General features: G+C 40.1%; 1 protein-coding gene and 2 long non-coding RNA genes across 7 annotated transcripts in view; 2 read left to right on the top strand and 1 right to left on the bottom strand.

Moving 5' to 3' along the window:
- The window catches only part of LOC135420133 (solute carrier family 12 member 7-like), a 69,988-nt gene extending 64,432 nt beyond the window's left edge, over positions 1–5,556 (bottom strand). For 2 of the 5 annotated variants that reach the window (XM_064667154.1, XM_064667198.1), the window contains exon 1: positions 5,330–5,554. In XM_064667154.1, the coding sequence (XP_064523224.1) occupies positions 5,330–5,450 (121 nt within the window). In that variant the 5' untranslated portion in view covers positions 5,451–5,554. Of the gene's footprint in view, positions 1–5,329 lie in introns of all 5 variants that reach the window. The other 3 variants (XM_064667187.1, XM_064667172.1, XM_064667179.1) reach the window with 3 other exon arrangements.
- On the top strand, positions 4,407–6,067 carry LOC135420173 (uncharacterized). The gene is made up of 2 exons (XR_010433407.1): positions 4,407–4,738; positions 5,675–6,067. It is a non-coding gene; the product is annotated as an uncharacterized LOC135420173 (long non-coding RNA).
- An 892-nt stretch (positions 6,068–6,959) lies between these two features.
- LOC135420177 (uncharacterized) lies at positions 6,960–21,360 on the top strand. The gene is made up of 3 exons (XR_010433412.1): positions 6,960–7,280; positions 7,477–19,248; positions 19,796–21,360. It is a non-coding gene; the product is annotated as an uncharacterized LOC135420177 (long non-coding RNA).
- The last annotated feature ends 1,532 nt before the right edge of the window (positions 21,361–22,892 follow it).

Below are 22,892 nucleotides of genomic sequence, written 5' to 3'. Positions count from 1 at the left end.
ACTTCAGCACCATAACTCCTCAGTAGCACTCTGGAGGGGGCAAAGCAGCAAGCAGCAGAAGGGACCAAGTTTCACTGCATTTTTTTAGGGACAGCAAGTCCTCATCACTGCAGCAACTGAGGCAAGACAGCACCCTTTAGGTTCCCGGTGTGGCTTTTCCTGTTGTCCAGGCAGGGACAGCTGCTGGCTGCAGCAAAGCCTCCCCTCCCTTCCAACACCCCATGAGGGGAGGGCAGGGCAGCCCCCTTCATATGGCATAATGGTATGAATATTCATGGCTGTAACTCTCTTCCCTGGCTTGTAGCCATAACACTATTACACATTCTATACCAGCCTTAAACAATTTCATACAAACTCTTTCAATTCTATTAAATGGATGTTAGAGCTTAGAACAGACTAGTTCCTGTGGTCAAATGTAAGATATGCAACAGGAATATTATTTTCCACTCCAACACCGTACTATAATATACAGCATTGGGGTGGTGGAGGAAGACCACCACTGTCGCTTCTGCAAAGGCAGATTCTGTCTCACATGCCTAAAGAGTTCTTTGAAAGAATCAACAAGCATATAGATTAATGAAAACCTAATTTATACCGTCTGCCAAGTTCTCCAAAAGACTTCTTAGGAAGTGCTTCTTTGAACATACTTAAGGAAATAAAACAGCCATGGAATGAGAGAAAAGAGATAAACCATAGATAAATAACTAAGAAAATAGAAGACAAATGTGGTGTGCTCTCAGAGGCAGAGACAGTCGTTGAAGTTCTGCTGGGACACATGCTATTGCACACATTAATAAAAAATAACAACAACAACAACAAAACCCCTTCATTAAAAAAAAAAAAAAAACCAAAAACAAAAGCCCACACCAAAACCCAAACAAACAAACAGAAACAAACAAACCAACCAAAAAAATCAACCCCCAAAAAACCCCCAGAGATGTGACAGTTTAAAACTATTTAGGATAGTTGAGGTGCAAGCCAAATGTGGAGATCTCCAAGCCTATGTGAATGTTAAAGCAACAGGCAAAATTTGACGTAGAAATTTATACATATATATACATATACACACATGAAGAAAAAATCCTAATCCATCTGGGCTCCAACTGATGGTTACCACTCATAAATTACATACTTTGGTTATGACTGTGGCAAAACACCAGTTCAATACTTGCTTTTCCAACCACGGACTGAATATCAGGAATAAAAAAGGGGGAAAGAAGAAGAAAACAAAACTGTTTGTTCACAACCTGATTATCATGTGCATTTCTGGAACTTCCCCCATTTCAAAATGAACAAAAGTGGAAAAACTTCAGAGAAAGACAGACGGTAGAGCAATAAGTATGGAATAGCTTCTATGTAAAAAATGACTAAATATGTGTTTGGAAAAATTATAGGGTTAAGATGGGACAAGATTTATCAAGGTTTATCATATGGAGAGGGACCAGATTAATTTAGAACTTAATCTAAAAATCTAAATTCACCAAAAAATGAGAAACTAATCCAGTTTCATATAAGACTTATCTTTTTCTGGCCTACAAGTTGTTGGAGCCTGAAAGACCACATGAAAAACTGTATCATATTTGCCATCCCATGCTCATCCCTAGACCTGAGCCTTTAGCCACTATTGGAAACACCATGCACACTACTGGCTAAGCACATGAACAAGGCAGAGAAGGGTAATTAATCCATGGAGATGAAAAATAATTGAAGACATCAGTCTGCATTTTTTCAGGATACAGCAAACTGGATGAATCACAATGGGATGAAGGGGAACATGCAATACTGCATTTTTCTGTACAGTAAGTTCTGAACTACAGACTGGATCTGTGTTTGAGTAGAAGTTGACTGAAAATACACCAGACATCTCAGTAAGATTAACCTAGTTTCCCTCCATTGCATATATATACATATATATATATATACACCTCTGTCAACTATTTCCTGGTTTTCCAATAAACAGCATTTTACAGAAATTCACAGCATGCATGCTCTATTAGTTATATGATGAATTCTTGGTAGATGACCAGGTTTGTCACTGCTATTCCTCGTATTTGAGGGTCTTCAGTTTGAAAAGATTTTCTAGGAGTTAGTTCTCGTATTAGTTTCTAAATAAAAAAATGCTGTGGTGAGGTAAATAGTACTATGGGATGCTAAAAATACGAGCTATGCCTTGAAACACCTGATACGCAGAGCTGCTAATGAAATAGGAAGCTGATCCAACCTTATGAAGTTTTGACATGCCTATCTAATAGAGAGTCACTACAGATATGTGTGAAAACAAGACCCAACACAAACCAAACCCAGAATTTCTCATAAAACTTCATACATTGCTGCCTACAACAGAATTGTATTTCCTTCTCTTCTTCAACCAGTTACTATTTCCTGACTACCCTTTCTTTGTAGTATATTATAAACACACTAAAAGACACGGGCACATGTTTTCCGCTACTTTGTGAACATTTGAGTCAGCAGGCCCTCAACTATGTTGTTCAATTGAAGCATTAATTTCCACTCTGCCTCCCTACTCTTCCCAAGTACTACTTTGGCCAGCGCTATAAACCAGCCACACAGCCACTCACAAAAGTATTCTCCTCCTTCACACATGAAAGTGTGTTCACATAATCAGAAAATGTGAAGCTGCAGAATTTCAGATTATTATGAAGGAGCCAAGATCATAGAGAAAGAATATCCCAGGTTACTTACTCCGTTATCACACAGATGAGTATCAGGTAAGAATGTGTGAAAGGGGATAAATGCACAGAATTATGGACTAATTGATAAGTGCCTTGCTAATAAAAATCAAAACTACTTTACTCATGACCTAATGGCTGAACAGCATATAGCCTTCTTCCTTTAAAAAAAACATCGAGTTTGATGGGGCAGATTTTTTGGGTTTGGGGGGGTTTTTGTGTGTGTTTGGTGGGTATGTTTTTTTTTTAAAAAAAGGCAGTCAAGGAAAAAACGACTTGGTTTTTAAGACAGATAATTTAATCAAAACAGATAAAATTCTAGATTTCTAAACAATTAGAACAAAATGATATGCTGAGCTATATAGGCTAAAGATGAGCCAAAGGGGAAGTTCCCATTCTCCTCTATTTTACTTTCATCTCTGCTCTTAGCGTGACCCACCTCTTACCTTGACATAACCCTAGCCATTCTCACACTTTTTGCAGCACTCACTCACCTCAACTCCGAAACAGGGGAAGCATGATTTGATTTTTTGCAGGAGTTTAGTTTATTCACAGTTTAGCATGTTGAACCAGGCCAGTAAAATGTCTGATGAGTACCAAGGTCAAGTGCAGGAAAAAGGAAGCAAAGCCAGTGATGTAGAGGAGGGCAGTGAAAGAAATATTTACTCCCTAGTTTTTTTCTCAAGGCTGAAGCAGGGAGAAGGGCAGTCCTTCTCTGAGCAGCAGGCTTTTAGATGGGCTTAACGGTTTTTAGCTGTACTAATATTTTAGAATTCTTTCTAGTTTTCAGAAGAACGACTCAAGAATTATTTCATTTCACATCACTAACTTAACAATTCCATACAATACCCAAGTATGTTTTTCACTTCCCAAAACTCTCTATCAGAGTACAGCATGTAATCTTTTAATGAAGTCAGAGCTCTCCAACTATAACTTGCGTACAAATCAATGCCTTCTCTTTTCAGCACTTTACACTTTAATCCCTATGTTACCAGCACAGAATAAGTCATAAATAAATTCATCCACTCAAGTGATACAGATCCATAACAGTATGGATGCCTTGCTGACTAGCCCTTCTACCAAAAGAAAATTTGTCCAAACAGATTAATGTCATACTGTTGTCATCCATGTAGTACAGGAAATAAACTGTTGCCACAGTTTATACTGGTTTGGTTTTTCTATTTCATTTAGTTTGGAAAAAGAAGAGGCCATTATTAGAACACTTGCTCATAGTTTGGATTAGACTAAGGGAAAGGCAACTACATGTAGTATATATCTTTTATGGGTAAGTAGGGGAGAAAGCTCTGGGAGAAAATAATCCAACTTTGTTAGCTTGGTGTTTTACTAGATCAGCTTCCTAAAATAATGTAAATACATTAAGTTTGTCAAATATCTGTTTTCATTCAAATGCCATATCACATTAGGTGATAAGGTATTAGCCTTATTTATCTGTCATCTCACCTAAAAAATCCACTGCGCAGGCCCGAAGGGTAAAAAGACCTTTCCCAAATCTTCGTTTGCGAAGACTGGCCATGATATCACAAAAAGGAAAAGATGCCATTAAGAGGAATTGCTCTTTACAAAAAAAATCTATTCCCATCACCTGTGATCATCTAACATAATTACTTTACAGAAGTATTGATTGTAACACAGTGCCCAAAAAACGTGCTAGATTTAAAATACTTCTCAGTGCTAGCAGCGATTCACACGCCATACTTGGTACTGCTGCCACAACACGTTTTAGCAAGAGGAAGTGTTATGAGACAAAATTACTGCTTCCCCAGCAGTGCTGCATCATCCAAGTGAGAAAAGCACTAGTGCAGGTAAATACTCATCCCCCTGCAAGAAGGGCTGTCCTGAGCAGACCCTCACTCACGATGCCTAAGCTCCTCCTCCGGCTTGATTCTGCTCCCCCCAGGAGGCTTCAGGGGCAAGGCCTAGCAAGAGGCAATCTCCGAACACCACGGCATCATGTAGCAACCACCTATTTAACCCGGGACACGGTCTCTGATGCAAAAGCACGTGGCAGGACGAATACCAGGTGCAAGGCAAGTAAAACTGTACTCTTCTTTGCAGTCTGAATCTTTCCTCCTATCCCTCTCTCTAGTGAGCTCCAACAGGACTTGGCTTTTAACAGAGCTTAACGGTTGGACTTGATGATCTTAAAGGTCTTTTCCAACCTAAACGACTGACTCTATGACTTTTTACCCCTGCCTGTTGAATGGCCGTGGGCGGCGCTACTCCTGCCCGCTCCCCGTCGTAAGCGGGAAGCGGCCTGACTGCCCCACATCGCCGCGGGCAGGCGCCGCACCCGGCCGCCTGCGGGCTGCGCCGTTCCTCCGCCGGAGCCGCCCGTGACTACTTCCTTTCGGCCAGCGGCGCTGGCTAATAGAAACAAAGAGAAACAAGCTGTTGGCCACCCCAGGCGCTAGACTTTCGCCCTCTCCCGAAACGCACTTCTCCTGGAAAGACAGTTCCGGCACCGCTCGCTGCAGAGAAGCAATGCGGCCCCCCCAGAGTCTACAGAAGCCCCTACGACGGCGAGCCGGCCCGCCACATGCGGCAGACCCGCTTCTTCCCACACAAGGGTCAGGCGCTCTCTTCAGGCGCTGACCCCCAGCACCTCCCCACTCTCTCACCGGTGCCCCGGTCCCTCTCGTCGTCTTCATCTTCTTCCTCCTGCAGCTGCCCATCCCGCTCCGCCGGTCCCCGCTCCTCGCCCTGCGCCTCCACCGGCACCACCGTGAAACTCGTCGGCATGGCGCAGACAGCCCCAGACCCGCTGGCACCTCCTCCCAAGGCAGCGGGCCGGGTGAGCCGGGCGCTGCCGCCTCCCTCACGTGAGAGCCATTTCCTCACGCGGGGGGGCGGTGGCCGGCACCGCGCCGCCGCCCTTTACCGCCTGACTGATGGCGCTGCGGCCGCAGCTCCGAAGGGAGAGGTCCAGGCCCGGCATCCTCTCGGTCTCAAATCTTGCCTTGCAGTTATCCTTGTAGTGCTAAGATCACCGGGCGGCTGCTCTTCTCGTACCACCAGACAGAAACTGCCTTCCAAAGAGAACCAGAGATGGGCTGTAGGGCCCTGATTCTCTAGGTCACTGAAGGGATGACATCATCCAGAACGCCCAACCAGGAGATCTACGTTTCACCTTTTGGAAAAGTGGAGGAGGAAGTCCACTCTGCCTTTGGACTACCGGGAGATAAGGATGGTTCCCAGAAATCTGGTCCCCTACACAGCAGCTATGCTTTGCAGAGGACAGGTGAAGGTCCTGTGATTCAGGTTGGAGTCAGCATGTAAATTCTGACCTGAGGTAAAGCAGATTCAAAGAATCAATGGATGAGCAGTGTATCAAATTAAATGTTAATGATATAGCACTAGTGATGAGCTATAGTTCTTGGTTATCTCAGACTTCCTTCCCAGGGGAGGTTGTGTTGTAGCATCTCCACTGCAAAAGTAAAGAAAATGGACTTAGAAGCCAAGGGCATTTTTCTTGTCTCCTGCTATTCTACATTCCCAGCAAAGTGCTAGAATAGAGCGTAAAGACTCTATTCACGTCAGTCTGTATCTATGCCTTTTGGAAGGACATTCTGGTGGTTTTGTGGGTCCAGTGCCTCAGTGGGATATATGATTTCTACCTAACACTACAGCCTGTCCCACTACATAGAGGTCTTCAGAGAAAGGGGTAGGGAAAGTGATTCTGGCCATCAAAGATGGCAGTGAAGTGGCAGATGTGGAGACAGTGGGGCAGCAAGAAAAAGAGAGGGAGAGATGCATTCGATACTTGGTATGGACTTCCAGTTCCACCCCTATTTAAACCATAGTGTCACTACAGTAATGAGAATAGTGGCTGCATGAGAAAGGAGTTTCTTCATCCTTTTTTGGAGTTTAAGAAAGCAACTGGAATGGTGTCTTTGCTAATGACAGCATTTTGCAATATTAATGGTGTTACCTGTAGAGGCAAGGATGTCTGGGGGAATTTTTAATGTTAAAGCTCATTTTGTTATGGTACAGACTATTACCAAATTAATAGTGTGAGGGAACTAGATACAACAGTGAAGTAGAATAGTAAATGTAATTTTGAAACATATACACAAAATAATAATTTCTTTTTCAAACGAAAATTATTTTTTTATTATTATTTTTGGCCGTGACAGAGTTAATTTTTTTTGCCGTAGCTGTGAGGGGCGGAGCCTGGAGCCACGTGAGCGTGGCTAGTTTATTCTGTACAACCTCACGTCATTGCTGGGGGGCAGAAGTAAGGGATGAGCGAGGCTTGCAGTCAAGGAAAAAAGCGTGGTGGCCGGAGCGTGTATCTGCTATTGTTTTTCATTATCCCGGATTTGGTGAGCATTTTTGCATGTAAATCACCCTCTTTTTGTAAATCTTTTTTATTAGTACGGTTGCTGTCACTGCTCATTGTTCTTTTATCTCGTTGCTGTTTTCAGTAAATTGTTCTTATCTCAACCAGTAATCTCTGCTTTTTGTATCTCCCAGCAGAGGAGGAGGGGAGCGGCTTGTGTTTTCTCTTTAATGGGAGTACTAAATAGGCAATACCATTCCTAAACCATGCAGCAGAATGCAATGTATAAGGTATGAGGTCATGTATGAGTATTGAGAAGAAAATTTTCAATGGCTCATCATCTGTAAAGTAACAGATGATCAGCTATTGATCAGCTTTTGTGCATGCAGTATTGTACTGCATGCACAAAAGATTGAGTGGGGAGAAATTAGAACGGCAGCCTTCATTCTCCTCCAACCTGTTACATTTTTTTTTTGTCTAAAATAGCTAAGAGCCAAAGAAAGAGAAGCTTTGGACCAAACAACTTTTGAATGAACAGAGGCAGCACTTCCTCTTCCAACTGTCTTCTGTCATAACCATGGAGAACCATCTGATTGAAAAATAGGCACAGTTCAGCAAAGATGGTCAAATCATATGGGGTTGTGGGTTGTCCCTCATTACAGGGACACCCTGTAATATGAGAGCTATGTTTTGTTAGCCTCTCTAACAGTTATTGCGCTATGAGGACCTGGAAGTGGGAAAAGTAACTCACTTCTTACGTTTATTTATTGTCACTTTCTTTGAAATAGCATAAGTAGTGGTGTGGTGCATGCCACGTTTAACAACTGACTACTCTGATGGTACGCTTCTTGGAATAAGAAATAAAAATAGAGCATAAGTAGAATAAGACTAAAACATTATATAGATCTGTATCTAAAAAGCATGGCATTCATTACATTAATGGTTTATTTTAAAAAATAAAAAAGGAAAAGCTTTTAGTCTGTGTTGTTCCCTGAAAACAGAGCTCTGCATCACCATAATGCTGTTTGGCAAGAAAGGAAAGCAGCGGGTACAGCATCAATTTGAACAGATACATCCAGATGGAGCTTTAGAAGTCATTCCTCTTGTTAACAAAAATGGATTTGAGGGCTGAATATTCTGAATATTCTACTAACATCCCCCCTGAATAAACTAAAAACAAGAACACATGAAGATCTGTGAAAGAAGCTAGTTTATATACCAAGAATAGAAAAAGGCTAAAATTAATGCTAACAATTAATATTGTTAGGATCTAAAACAAGACACCTGAGACACTTCTACCTTCACACTGCCCCTGCATCAATGGACTCCCTTTAAGTTCAGGCCTGGGCCTTCTGTCCCTGTGTGATCTATGCCATAGGTACTTTCCTCAAGTTTCATCACAGCTATGCTTCATGGTGAGTTTTGTTGATCCAGAACTTTGCCTGCTTGCCTCACTTGGGCACTGTGGAACCAGTGTCTGGCTAGAGAAGCTCCTGCCCTGCTAGCCTTTGTCATTGTGCATTTACTTTCCCCAAAGGGAGCAGTCAGGCCTGTTTCTTGATGCTTGTCTGAATGAGGCCCTGAGTAACTTGATCTACCCTTGAAAATTTGCTGTTAGGGTAAGAAGCTGCACTAAATGACCTCCAGAGATCACACACTACTTTCTGATTTTGTACAAATGCAACCACTAGCCCACATCAACTAGGCACAACATAATCTGCTTTTTAACAAAACAAAAAAACAGAAGGAAACTAGAAAGCTTGGTATAGTATCTGTTACCTTCAGCATCTGCTTCTGCTCTCTCCTTTCTACTTTTGCCTCTCCGTGCCAGTATTGTGTGGTATGGGGACATCATGAAACCTACCTCCTATAGTTTGCCATGCCATCTAGGAAACACTAAAAGTATATTAATTAAAACAGGAAAAAAAACACAAAACCCTGCACTGCAAACCTCTCTGTGGGATGAAAGTAGGAAAACCAATGTTTGCTTACACTAGCATAACTTTCACATACAGCTGTTCCTCTTTGTCGTTGCTGAACCACTACACTTGGGGAGAGAAAACATCATGAAAGTATTTAAAACAACTATATCTCATGAAGTTGTCCTCTGCCAAAATTAATAGTTTCTCCTCTCTCTCAATGGCATCTGGTAGACGCAGTTGATACTGACTTGCAACATAGGGATTGCAGGTTAATCATTGCCAAAATTTGAATGACTTGTGAAACTAGTTTCATAATGCCAAATAAGTGAGGAGAATGTAGAACCATATTAAAAAAAAAAGGTAAAGAGTTCCTTAATGTCAAATGAGTGGTGGGTAAAAACATTAGGATAATGCAATAGCATATTACCTTTGTTTTGATACTACTTTGCTTTAACTGTGTTTTATTATTCTGCTGACAGAATTTTTACTTGTCAAATAAAAAAATCACTGCCTAATCCAATTGCATTGCTTTTCTTCTGAAGGGAAACTATGCTCAACTCAATGCTAGGAGTCACTTCTGTCCCATGAGAACCCCTCACTGAGCAGCAACACTACCTGGTTCCCTGATATGCACTCCTTGGAAGAGTGAGTTCTCTGTTGGACAGCACTACATTTTCAGTAGAAAGGGTGGGGAGTAGCTTTTTGCATACTCATTAAGAATATTATTTTGGGACATGGGCAATGGCACGTTGAATCCCCTCAGGCAATAAATGTTTGGAATCTACTTGTAGTACTCCAAGTAACAGGTTATTATGAAAAAACTAGGCGCTTCACCTTCTCTTTTTAATTAACTAACTTTTGACTGTTATATGCCATATTTTTTAATGTCTGCTGAATGAGGCTCCTTAGAGGACATAGGCAAAATTGGGTGCTTCTCTACTTTGTCTGAAGGGCAGTGAATCTACACAAGCATGCTAATTCTTCATGTCTGAAGGTGCTCTAATTCCAACACTAAGGAATTTTTCAAATTGAAAATTAGATAATGATTGATCAAGCAAGGTAGTGTTAGCTTTAGTGTCAGCAGTAGTGTTAGAAGGGAAGTATGTCATCTCTATTGCCATCTTGGACACAGACACCTGAATCCCTCCCATGTGTTGTATTAAATGCCAAGGAACATGGCCTTCATGTGGTTCATTATTGTTTATAATTGAGTCTTTAAAAGATTGGAGTATTTTTCGTTATCAGCTTCATAATCATAATCCCTCCATAAATTATGCCGGTATCAAGGATTCATCTTAGTTGAACATTACCTTGTAACTTGTCCATCACTATCAGCTGAGAATATTTCACCTATATAGAGACTTCTTAGGTATAGTTAGAAGCGACACAGTAAACCTATCAATTTTACATTAAAAATACATAAATTGCTTCCAAAATGTTGAAATTAAAGCTCTCAGATGTTGGTTATAGTTTATCTTCCTTTTAATTTCCCTATGCTTCTCTGCCAACATCTTTTTTCTCATTATTGGAGTGTTGTAAAACAAAGATGAAATCAGAAGTCCTATGAACTGCAGTAGCAAACTGCCCAATTATTTCTCAATAAAGAGAGCAAATATCTTTTATGTATCAAGGAAGCTAGCCAACTTAATGAGCTTGCAAACCAATAGAAAACTGTTAATCTAAATAAGGACTTTCTGTAACCTATAATAAATGGCTACAATAAGTTACAGCTTCAAATTTGAATATTGACTAAAATTATAATACACTTTGTCATGCTGAAATATTAATTAGCATAACTATTCCCTTTGTAGAATTGTGTTCAACTAAATAAGTGAAAAACTATTATCTGTTTATTAGAAAAAATAATTTCCACAGTAGTTGAGAATATGTAGTCTCTGTGGATCTTTTTTTTTTTATCATGCCTCAGTGTCCCCATACTGTTGTATACTATCATATACAGTGGAGTACTATAGCGTGGGGGATCTTTATATGATAAAGAATGATGCACGCTCCTCTCAGATGGAGAACAAAGAGGCTTTATTTGAATTCGGCGCTTCCTTATATCCCCTAAAGCCATGTGACCTTCTTAACCAATCGGGTTGTCTGTCCCTGTGCATGTCCCTTGATTTCTCTGCCCCTGGGATACACCCCCTACAGAGTACAGTTGGACAGTACCTATCAGAATAGCCCTATGAAGTAAAACATGCTTAAATAGCACCTTTCCAACTAAGAACCATGAGGAATTTTTTGAAGTTTGAAGCAGGGAGGAAACTGTTGCTGAAATGGCGTCTTTTGGTGACCCAGAGCACAGAAACAAGAGCCAGGTTTTAGAAGAGATTTTTTTTTTTGTTTTTAATTTAACTGTAATTCAGTGACAAACATAGCTATGGTGGATTCCAGGAAAACAGGTTAGGTTGTGCCTGCTACGTGGACTTTGATCACACTTATCTAGAGATTGTGTGCTGGAAGCTAACTAAGAGATGCTAATTGATTTTAGAAAAACTGTTTACATGTCTACAACAACCTGTTCTCACAGCCTTTCTTTAGAGATAAGCTCTCAGCATCAGCTAGTTTTACCATACAGGAATAAAGCCTATGCTGTAATGTAAAGGCAAGTCCTGGTTTGAGTTGCACCATCATTTAGGACATTACACCTTGAACTGTCTTTAAATGGAAGTTCAGAAAACTGTATAGAAGGGTTGGGGGCTGAGCAAGGCCTTGTAAGTCTTCATGAAATATCACCTGGTTTGCAGCCAAGAAAATTACCTCAGTCAAGGAAATTATGTTTAATTTTGAACTTTCAAGTTTTCACCTTTTTTAAGTTTTGAATTTTTGCTGCATAAACAGAAGGGCATTGTTTTACCTAACTATACAGCTCACATGATAGTTGTTTTCTGAAGTCAAAGTCATGGGTATGGAGAGACTGGTCCCTAAATGCATACAGCCAGGAGAGTTCTAGGTTATTAGTTCTCAGATGGGAACTAGAATGCTCATGGTTTTTATCTTCTCTATTTTTATTTTTTTTATGCAGTTACGTAAAAAGCAACTTTTGTTGTGGCTGGTAATTGTCTTCTACACAGGGGTTAGAGTGCTCTCTGCCTTGTCCATTATTCCTAAAAGTGTGCTACAATGAAACTAATAAATGAAATTATTTTTGTGTGTTTACTTGGTGGTGTTATCTTAAAAATAATGGGCTTGAAAGGAAAAATGTATAATTTTCTGTAGCTTATTGGTTTTAGTCTGAAAGTCTTAGCAAATGTGGATTACCAGAAGAGCTTCTCAGAAGTGTCACTGATAGAAAAGATGGATGATGCTGTCATATTTTTACATCTAAGCTGCCAAGGTATATTATCATGACACAATGAGGGTTGTTATGATCCAATTAATGAGAGATGCCTCTGCCTGAATTAAGACCATATGCTGGAGTCAATAATACCAATTTTATTTAACAGTAATTGTGAGGTAGAGCAATAGAAAGAAATAGAAAAGGAGAGTGGAGAGAGAGAGTGAGAGATCAAGCAGAAGATAGTCACCACCAGTGGATCCAGCAGTGTTCTGTCAGTCCTTCTTCACCCTGTGCTTCTTGGGGGCGGGGGGGGGGTCCCAGAATTGTTCTTCTACCACCTTTATACAGTGCAAGTTCTGGGTATCCATGCAGTGGTCGTAGATGTTCTTCCCATAACTTGGGATGATATGTGTATGAGTAGTAGCTTCCTTTCTAAAGTGGGAATTTTTGTCTGGATGCATTAACCAGGTTGTGCTAACCAGATCTCACCTTGCCAGGCCTGGAATTAGTGCCTTCCTCTCACAAATTCCTCTCTTCTGTGCTTATCTCAAGTTCCTGCTGTGGTGGCAAGTTCCTTCTTGACAGTGATTGAGACAGGCAGTTGTGCTTTTTAAGTCCATACAATGGTACCTTATTAAATGTTTCAACAGAATAAATTAATGAATGTTAATAGAAGGACTAGAACTATAGAGAAAGGGTGAAGAAAAGAAAGAATAAAATTAATACTTTTTTGTTTAAAATGCCACTAGAGTTGTAAGGAATATGGAACTAGAAATAAATAAACCAAAGCTAATATAATTGAAATCAGCTGTAATTTAATGAACAAAATTATGATAGTCATATATGCTGCCCACCAGCTTGCATAGAAGCTTCTAGAAATGGGATTCAATTAAGGCCAGTGTGCAACTTGGACAATGCTAGCAAAAGACTTAAGCATTAACAAGAAAATAATTTGCTGGCAGAAAAAGGAAGCCAAATCAAAAGTTAGTGCAAAAAATAAGTATTGAATACTTGTGTATTTCATCTTTCATTTGAAATTAATGAGTCTACTAATGCCTAGTAAAATTAAAGACTTATGACAACTATATCCAGAATTAGGAAAGAACAAGCTACAAAATACTAGTATCAACTGACTGTTTTTGAATCCACAGCATCTAATGAAATTATCCTTATCCTATTAAATAACCAAATAAAACAATCTTAAAGCTCTTAGTGTAGACACCCATATATTTTGCATTTGTTAGGACTGGGACCATACAATCACCACCTGAACAGTCTTGCTTTGTTTCTCCCATCCTCGAGTATCTTTCTTTCCAGTAAAGCCAGGTGTTATGATCAAGCTGCCATCTCTTATACAACTCTACTGTTGTTATATTTTGAGAAAATTGATGAAAACTGCTGTTCTGTCACCAAGGCAAAGAAGTTTCTTTTGAAATTCATTCCCAACTTCCAACCGGCAGAAGGTGTTCAGCCAAGTCCAGGAAAGCAGGGCTACATCCTGTGTAACAATCACTTGGAAAGACAAGTACCATCACTCTCAATATCCCCTGCTTCCTTCCACTTTCTCTAGCTTTATATGCTGAGCACGATGCCATATAGTATGGAATATCCCTGTGGTCGGTTGGGGTCAGCTGTCCTAGCTGTGTCCCCTCCCAACTTCTTGTGCATCCCCAGTCTCCTCACTGGAAGCAGAAAAGACCTTGATGCTGTGTAAGCACTGCTTCAGCAATAATTAAAACATCCTTGTGTTATCAACACTGTTTTTACCATGTGGTCAGCTGAAATGTAATCTGCTTTCTGTTGCACAGTAAAGAAAATATTTGCTTGCTAGGATTATAAAAATAGTCATTAAAAAGTAAAGGCATATCAATGGATAGAATGAGTAACAAGTGAAATTTCTCAGGTGAGCACAGTAATTTAAAGGAATGTTATGTGAAGTTGTGGTGGGGCTTAAAAATAAGTTTTTGATGTGGCAATAATAGCATGTGGCATAAGATAAAGCAGCATTGCTATCAGAATTCAAAATGCAGGAATTGTGCCTCCATATTTAAACGAGTGCAGAAAAGACTTATCAAAATATTTGTTCCAGGAAATTAAGAAATTGGCTCAGAATAAGAAAGTTAGACTATTTTCTATTAATAAGAGCCAGAGATTACCAGATTACCATATAAAACTAGTTTTGCATGTGGATATTATAGGGTACTAAAGAGCAATTAATCTACAAGCAAACCACTGATTTGATCCCAGCACCAGATAAAGAGCTTATTGGCTCAGTCCTGGGGGATATTAAAAGCTTCTGAAGTACATCAGGCTGCTCAAAATCCAGTAACTTCCCCTGTAAGCTTAAGCTTCATGCATTTAAAAATATGTACAGCTATCCCTATTCCTGCTACTTTTCATTTTCTTTGAAGTCTGTAACTATTTTTGCACCTGACAAGAAACTATCATTTTGATTTATACTTTCATCTACCTAGTGTGAATTTTTTGGTTTTATTTGGAAATTGTTTCTTTAACAATTATTTTAAAACTTCTGGAACCAGATTAATTTTGTCTAAACTGGAGGGATGCAAGGGGATCATAGTGAAAGAGAATTTAGATTTTATTCTTTCTAATCTGTGTGTCCAGAGAGCTTTCTCAATCAGTTCTTCCTGGTAGAGATAGAGTCTATACTGGCAAAAGATGCTTTGGCTGGCAATCACTTAGGACAGCATCCTAAACAGAACAAGACATACTTGCAGAATGTACTTTATTTCGGCTGGTTATACCCTTATGTAAGAATGTAGTGGGGGGAATCATGTCTGTGACAAATTGTTCCAAAATTTAAAAGTATAGATAATGTAGTTAAAACTTTACTGTTAAAAATCTTAAAATTCTCTAGATGTACAGTGATCTTGTAAAAAGCACTTTCCACTTTTTCAAGTCACACTCTGCAACATAAGAATACATTTTTCCTTTAAAAATTAGAGGCTTAAATATATAAAATTACTGCTACTGTAGAATTTGTTATGTAATATATATGTATATAGTTTATAAAGTGTGTATACTGTATAAAGTGCTTATATATACACTCTCATACATGAATCTAGTTATAATTCCTTTTGGTTTACAATAAGAGTTGGTTGTTCATCCTGTCAAAGCCAGGGAAACAGGCAACAGCAAGTCATATCAGGGAAAGGTGTCAGAAATAGCTCAATTAGCTCAGAAACTGCTGCACGGTCCTCCTTTAAACACAGACTTTGTGAAGAAGACATGTCCTCACAATTGGACAAGACACAAATAGAACACCGGTGAAATAAATTGTCTACAAGAAATATTACATAGAATTAGACAGGGAGGAACAAATTATCATAAGAATGTGTTTGGGCTTGAATGGACAGAAATGGGTAACTTCCTGTCTAGCTGAGAGACTAGGAAACCTGGAAAAATCAGGGAGTAGATGCAGCCTTGATCTGAGTGAGGGCAGGGAAAAGAGTGAGAAGAGTTGCAGAGTTACATCTATGCCCTTCCTCTGGTATTCCTGAAATATGTAGATTACATCACTTTTTTTGGAAGGCTAAAAGATCTTTTTCAGCTTTCCTCAATGTCCTTTTACTCTGAGCCACAGCTGACCTCTGGAACTTATTTTTTTTATATGACTTTTTGATGAAAATCAAATAGTAGAGTTGCTCCCATAGAGTATGGCTGGAACCAGAGGGGCTCACTGCCTACATCTACTGGTGTTACCTGCTGCTTCTTTTTTCTGCTAGTACATTAACTATTTGTATCTGTTTCTAGATCTGTCTACTGCATGCCATTGTTCCATAACAACTCAACACAGACATACCACTCTCTCTTTGTATGCAGTCTATCAGGCCAGCCCTTGTACCATTTTTCCAGTTTCTATTTAACTTTCCTACAGCCAAACCCTGTTACTTTACCTGGAGATACCAGGCTAATTTAATTAGAACATGCCAGCTTCATTAATTCTTGGCCATAACTGAAAAATTGTATCTCTCTCCATGTTGGCTTGTTTCATTTTGCCTCTTCTGGGTGGATTTTATCCACCTATCTGGCTTATGACTGACATCATTTGATGGCACTGTGGACACGCACTCCGACTCCTGGGGTGGCAGGCACCTGAATCAACTTTATTGGGAACAACACCACCTTATATATGAGGTTCAAAAAGTAACAAACGATGTTTAACCAATCACATACAAGTATTCCACGGAGCGTGTGCAACAGAGTACCAGGAACTACATTTCTCAGGATGCCTTTTGGCACCGTTCCTGTGACCTAACTGCCACATCTTCCCTCTCTCTATTATAATTTTAACAAGTGATAGAATAATTTTATTATAACAAGTGACATAACAATTCTTAACTTTTTTTCCTAAAGTTATCTTAACCGTTTTTATAATCAGGGCCTAACGTGGTAAGGCCTTTATTAAAACTGATCATATAACTTTACTAACAGCACAATTTCTATAACTCCATAAACAGTGCAACCTTTAGAACTTGTAATAAGCAAATTTAGTTAGAACCTTCCTTCTGGGGTTTTATGTGTATCTGGGTAGAGGCATCAGTTTTATTTCTCTGAGGATTTTTATAGAACTTTATTTCAAGGGCTTATTTTCAGTTACCTCCATGATATGTCTATAGAACTTTATTTCAAGGGAAAGGTTTTCTCTGAGTTGTATGTCTTGTTATCAGTTATCTCCCATATGTCTATGTGACTGAGGTAGCATTTATGTTTTTAAGGCACCTTTGCCATAAAGTGCATTTGAGTTTCACACACATTACATATCTCCACACAGCTTTTCTCATTCACACCAAGGTGGCCACCTTTTCATTCTCTCCTCACACACGCATACTTAAATCTTTTATTATGTCCCTGCTTTTTAACCATTCTTTTTATGTTTTCTAGTAATCATTAGCTGTGTGTATCCTCTAGCTCACCTCCATTAATTGTTGTCTCTGGTGCTCGTTCTTGTTTTGAGGAAAAGTTAATGTAGGTTCAACACATAAAAGAGACCCATATTTTCTCCCCCCCTTTTTGTTGTTTTTATAATATTTTTCTTAATGTGTGGTGTGCTCTCTCTATTATTGCTTGTCCTGTGGGTGAGTGTGGTGATATGTATATATTTCATATGGCTAAATTTAGTTATATGAGTGATCTGTGAATGGCAGTAAAGCATAGCTATTGAAGGTAAATTTTCAATTTCTGATCATAGTCTGTGCCTAAAATAGATAGGTTATCATTACAATCTGCTCACACACCTTGAAATACAGTATTCTCGGTGAGAAATCAGTCCACACTGTCTCTGATTTCTGGAATGCAGTCTTCAGGCTTTCGTTCATTTCTTTCTTGCAGCTATTCTTTACCTTTAAAAACAATCTTAGCAAACATGTTAATAACAGTTCAGTCAGTCTTTGATGGAAAATGGACAGGAACAAGTGAGAGGGTCAGGTGAATCTGCAGTTTTTTAGTAGTTATGTCCAGGATTGGTTGAAGTTGGTTAATAATTTGAAGCAATAGAAGTAAGTCATTTCATGTCGTAGTGTCTTTTACCTCAAAGTTGAAGGTTTAGGGATGATCCTTTTCTGTGTAGTCCTCTCTATCGGAGATTTGTTCCATGGTTGGGTCTGTTGAATTTTTTCTGGAGCATTTTGCAGTCCTATTTCTTGAATGATATTGGCTAGAGCAATCATAATCATAATCATAATCATAATCATAATGCAATTTTTTTCATTTTTGCTGACATTATGCACATTTTTCTGGGATAAAAAAAATATTTTGAGAATGTTTGAATGTGTTAATTAACAAAGAGTTGGTATGTTTGAAAACTCTAAACACGTTACTTGAACAAAACTGTTATAACAATGAACCTATGCAAATGCATTTAATAATTTAACAGCTTTAACAACTTTTAACTTCAACAGCTCAAACACAGCCACAGGGGAACTGATGAAAAAATAGGAAAAAACCCCTAAAACTTCAGTCTTCTTACCAAAGGTCCTCGAGACAAGATATGATGTTAAATTAGTTCTGTATGTCTCTCGGGAGGCATACAGCATGAGGCTGTAGCTGTAGGGTTGAACTGTGCAGGGGTGAAAGTAGTACAGTCATTCTAGTGCTGGAGCAGTACACTGCCATTCTCTTCCTTCCTAAACACTGAACTGTGTACATCTTTTCTGTTCTTCCTGATTGAATGCTATGTGACACTGTTGCAAGACCACTGTCTACAGATTTTACACTGTTCAATTAGTGTAATAGCAGCAGTAATAATAGCAATCCAGGAGAGTGCTCCTCCTAACCTCGAAAGCATAGAGGAACACTAGCAAATTAGAACATGAAGGAGGACTATGCCCCAGTCTTAGAAGGCCACAAAGAAATCCCCAAGAAAGCTCTGCCCCATTCAAAGAGGCTAATCCTGCGAGTGTGATTGAAAGACCCCATGTACCCTGACCCATGCTGCCAGGATGACAATGGCAGTTCCTGGAGCAGCATTTGGGCTTTGCATGGCGCTGCAAGATACAGGCAATGTTGCACACTAAAATGGAAAAACAGAAGAAAAATGCCTACTTTGGGAGAATGTATAGGTGGGGACCATAAGTGTCAGCAATTTGTTGCTGGCTAAGAACTCTGCAAGTTTCTTAGCAGACTAGAAGATGGGGCGGGGCAGGGGGGGAGGAGCAGTGGCAGGGCAGGCCGTATCCTATGGTGGCTCTGCTGCTAATTCCATGGCAAAAGTATAATTTGGAACATATATCTCACTTTCCTGTATACACTTTATATCATCAAAAACAGCACTTCCCTGCCTCTATTTTCTTTTAACATGGGCATGAAGCACATGTCTTGTGTGCTGGTTTGACTAGGGTAGGCTTAACTTTCTTCACAGTGGCTAGTATGGGACTCTGTCTTGGATTTATGCTGAATACAGTGATGATAATAGAGATATTTTTGTTGTTGCTGAGCAGTGCTTACACAGAGCCAAGGCCTCTTCTGCTTTTCTTACTGCCATGCCGGCAAGGAAATTGGGAGTGCATGGGAAGTTGGGAGGAGACACAGGTGAGCCAAACAGACCACAGGGATATTACATATCATATGACATTATGCTCAGTATATAAAGTGGAGGGAGGGGATATTTGGACTGATGGTGTTTGTCTTACCAAGTAACCGCTACATGTGATGGGGTCTTGCTCTCCTGGGGATGGCTGAACACCTGTCTGCCCATGGGAAGCAATGAATTAATTCCTTGTTTTGCTTTGCTTGTGTGTGTGGCTTTTGTTTTCTGTATTAAACTGTCTTTATGTCAACCCACGAGTTTTCTGGCTTTTACCCTTCCAATTCTGTCCCCAATCCTACTGGTGGCAGAGTGAGTGTGGTGCTTGGTGGCTAGCTGGGGTTAAACCATGACAGTCCTATTTGGCCCCCAGTGTGGGGCACAGAGGGTTTGGGATAATGACAGATTTGATTGGGGTGTGCTAGACTGAATATTATAGCTGTTAGTGTTGTTTATCTAGTAATCAGCAGGCCCCTGTGTTTGCCATGGAGCTTGCTTGCCTGACCATATATTAGTCTAGTGCTCATTAGTGATTGTTTTTTGTTTTTGTAGCTTGCTTCTGTACTGCTTCTCACCTCACTGTATTATGGTAAGAACAGTTTGATAACAGCCATTGTGATGCCCCTGGGTTGGCAGATGGCCAGGGTGTTGCTGCTGTTCCTGTCCTGCAGTACCAGATAGGTTGGAACTCCAGTGTGGACTTGAATAGACTGTGACATGAATGAGTCCATGATGGAGCAGAGACTGGCAGCCCATGGAGGACCCAAGTGGATGCCTGAAGAAGGCTATGACCCATGAGATGCCGGTGATGGAGCAAGCTGGCAGGGCTTATGACCTCACAGGGGACCCATGCTGGAGCAGTTTGTGAAGAACTGCAGCCCATGGGAAGGACCCACATTGGAGAAGTTCAAGGAGGACTGTCTGCTGGAGCAGGGGAAGCAAAGATTCCCTTGCAGCCCATCGTGAAGACCATGGTGAAGCAGCCCATGGAGAACTATGATGTGGATTATAATAATGGTGGACTCTAGCAGGAACCCCTTGTTGTCAGCCAGGCTGGGGACAAGGGGAGGAGTTCATTGCAATGTTAAACCCTATAACCTGGCCCAAAAGGACCAGAGGTGGAGATTGCAATGCATATATACCTTTTAATTGTTGTAAGCTATGATTTGAGTTGTGTGGTACAGGCATTAGTACAGCAGAAACCACCTGAACCAATGGAGGAGAAGCCTTACAAAAAGCAGTTGCAGTGCAGCAGTGACCCAATCTAAGCTGGCAGCTGGCTTTAGTGCCCAGTAACTCCAAGCAACGCACCACCTCTCCTGTCCTGAGTGACCACCAAAACAGATAGAGCCCAAAGTAATGGAGTATATTAATTCAACAGATATTTTGCAGACATTTTGCAGGGGTGGTCCATAGACTCAGGGAACAATCTCAAAGAATAGGAAGGCAGGGAGTAGTTAAAGAGGTTGTATTAAATAGTGTGGGACCTGAGAATGATGTAAATGACATAGAATAAGGGACAGAAGTTCCACTTTTCTTCATACACTTTATATCATCAAAAACATAGCACTTCCCTGCCTCTAGTTTCTTTTCACATGGGCATGAAGCACAGGTTTTGTTTAGATATATCTGTAGGAGAGGTATTGATGCAGTCTAAAATCCTCTCTGCTTTCATATTGCTTAAATTAGTAGTGGAAAAATATGAAGGCTTGTGCATGCTGACAACTTCAAGATGGAGCTGAGCATAATCACCAGGTTCAAACAGTTGGCATGAGTGGTTAAAACATTTCATAAAATTCTAATAATGATACCTAACCTAAATTAACAAATCTGTATTCTTATTGTATTTTTATACCTTCTACCTTGCCTGCTATTCTCCCTACCCAGTAACAACCATTAAACTCCCCCAATTTTTTGGTACCCTTGGTTTTTCAGCCATAACTGTGGTCTCTAAGATCATGTGTCTTTGGGCTGCATCCCAAAGCTGTTGTCTTGCTCTTTCAACAGTAATTCTGCTGTGATAATTAGTAATTATGGTCAAACAGTACAGTCCTTATTTCATTCTTAGTCTTCTGCATTTTGTTTGAAACAATAAAGAACACAAGATTCCAACACAACTATTATTAGTCTTACAAGTTATTGTAAGCTCCCCCACAGCTGTGTGTAAAGGGTGCTTCCCCACAACCCACATTCTCAGAATTAAACTTGAAACTCAGTTCACAGTCCCAGCTCATGTGGCCTTTTATGAGAAGCCTTCAGGCTCAGACTGCCCACTCACGTCTTGTAAGGACTTCTGTAAAACATACAGCTTTTCTTCTGTGACAGTCTGGCTTTTCAACTCTGAAATGGCCCAGACCACTGTTGTAACATGTACTACACCTAGTGTTACTACCCACTGCAGCAAAACTGAAGGATTTCATATGCTTGCTAATTGAGGGCAACTGTCTATTCTCAGCAATAACCCTGAGATTAGCTCAGCTGGTTAAAACCTGATGCTAATAACACCCAGATCATGAGTTCTATCTCTTGTATGGGCCATTCACTTAAGAGTTGGACTTGGTGATCCTTGTGGGTCCCTTTCAACTCAGAATATTCTGTGATAAGAGTGAGGAATTTGTCCTTGGGCTCCCTGTGTATTCAAACAATACGACTTGTCTTCTTTTCTGCTGCCCTGTAAATATCAGAAGTCCAGCCACAATTCCACTACACTGCACAACAAATAGAAAGTCATTAGGATGTGACTTCAAGCAGCCTTTTGAATTTGTTAATTCTAGCATTGGGCTCATCTGTATTGAAGACTGCTGAGCAAACACTGTACCTGGCCTTAGAACTTGAATATCAGTAGATTAAAATCACATGGGGTTTATCAGTAGTAGTCAAAATATTAAGTAATATCTTCTGTAAGCCATGATCTACAACCATAGAAATATATGAACTAAGATGTTTAGTCAAAGGAACAGTATCTCACAGAGCATAACAGAGGATCCATTCTGTCATCTCTGGCTACTCTGCAAGAATAGAATGGAATTTATATCTACAGTGAGAGGACAAGTGGTGATCAACCACAATTCACTGGTCCTCTTAATACTTACTGGTCTTAAGGATGAACAAAACCTTCCCTCTATGTGTCTATGTGACAATTATTTTTTTCGCTATCCCTTGATAGGTTGTAACTCCATGCTATTACCTGGCACGCTGTCCACCTTAAAACCAGGAAGTCTTCTGGTACTTGACACAAGAAGCACTTTGTGGTTCTCTGTCAAGAGAACTCAAGAGCCCACTGCAAAATGAACTTCCCCTGAATCATCAGTGTATTAGCATTCCCATCTACTCCTCTGTGACTTAGCTCACCCTTTAAAGCAGGCCAGACTCTGGTTGAGGGTCCACCCCCCATTTGGGAAGGAAGGGAGGTTTCACCAATGGTGCCTCTTCAAAGCGTAATAAACATGTAAAGAGGAGGAATGGATCATCCCTTTCTCTCCCCTCCCACCATTGCCTGCCATGCAAAACTTCTTCACCTTTGGTGCAATCATGAACTGAAGCATAATCCATTTTTTCATTCATGAAAATCTGCAGTCATTAGCTCATGAGCCTACATCTCCCATTGTTATTTCAAGCAATTTTGTCCCTCAGTGTGCCACCAGAATAT

This window comes from Pseudopipra pipra, chromosome 1 (genome assembly GCF_036250125.1).
Source record: "Pseudopipra pipra isolate bDixPip1 chromosome 1, bDixPip1.hap1, whole genome shotgun sequence".
NCBI classification, from domain to species: domain Eukaryota; kingdom Metazoa; phylum Chordata; class Aves; order Passeriformes; family Pipridae; genus Pseudopipra; species Pseudopipra pipra.
Note: the sequence above shows the minus strand (reverse complement) of the source record. Positions and strands in the feature narration are given on the sequence as shown.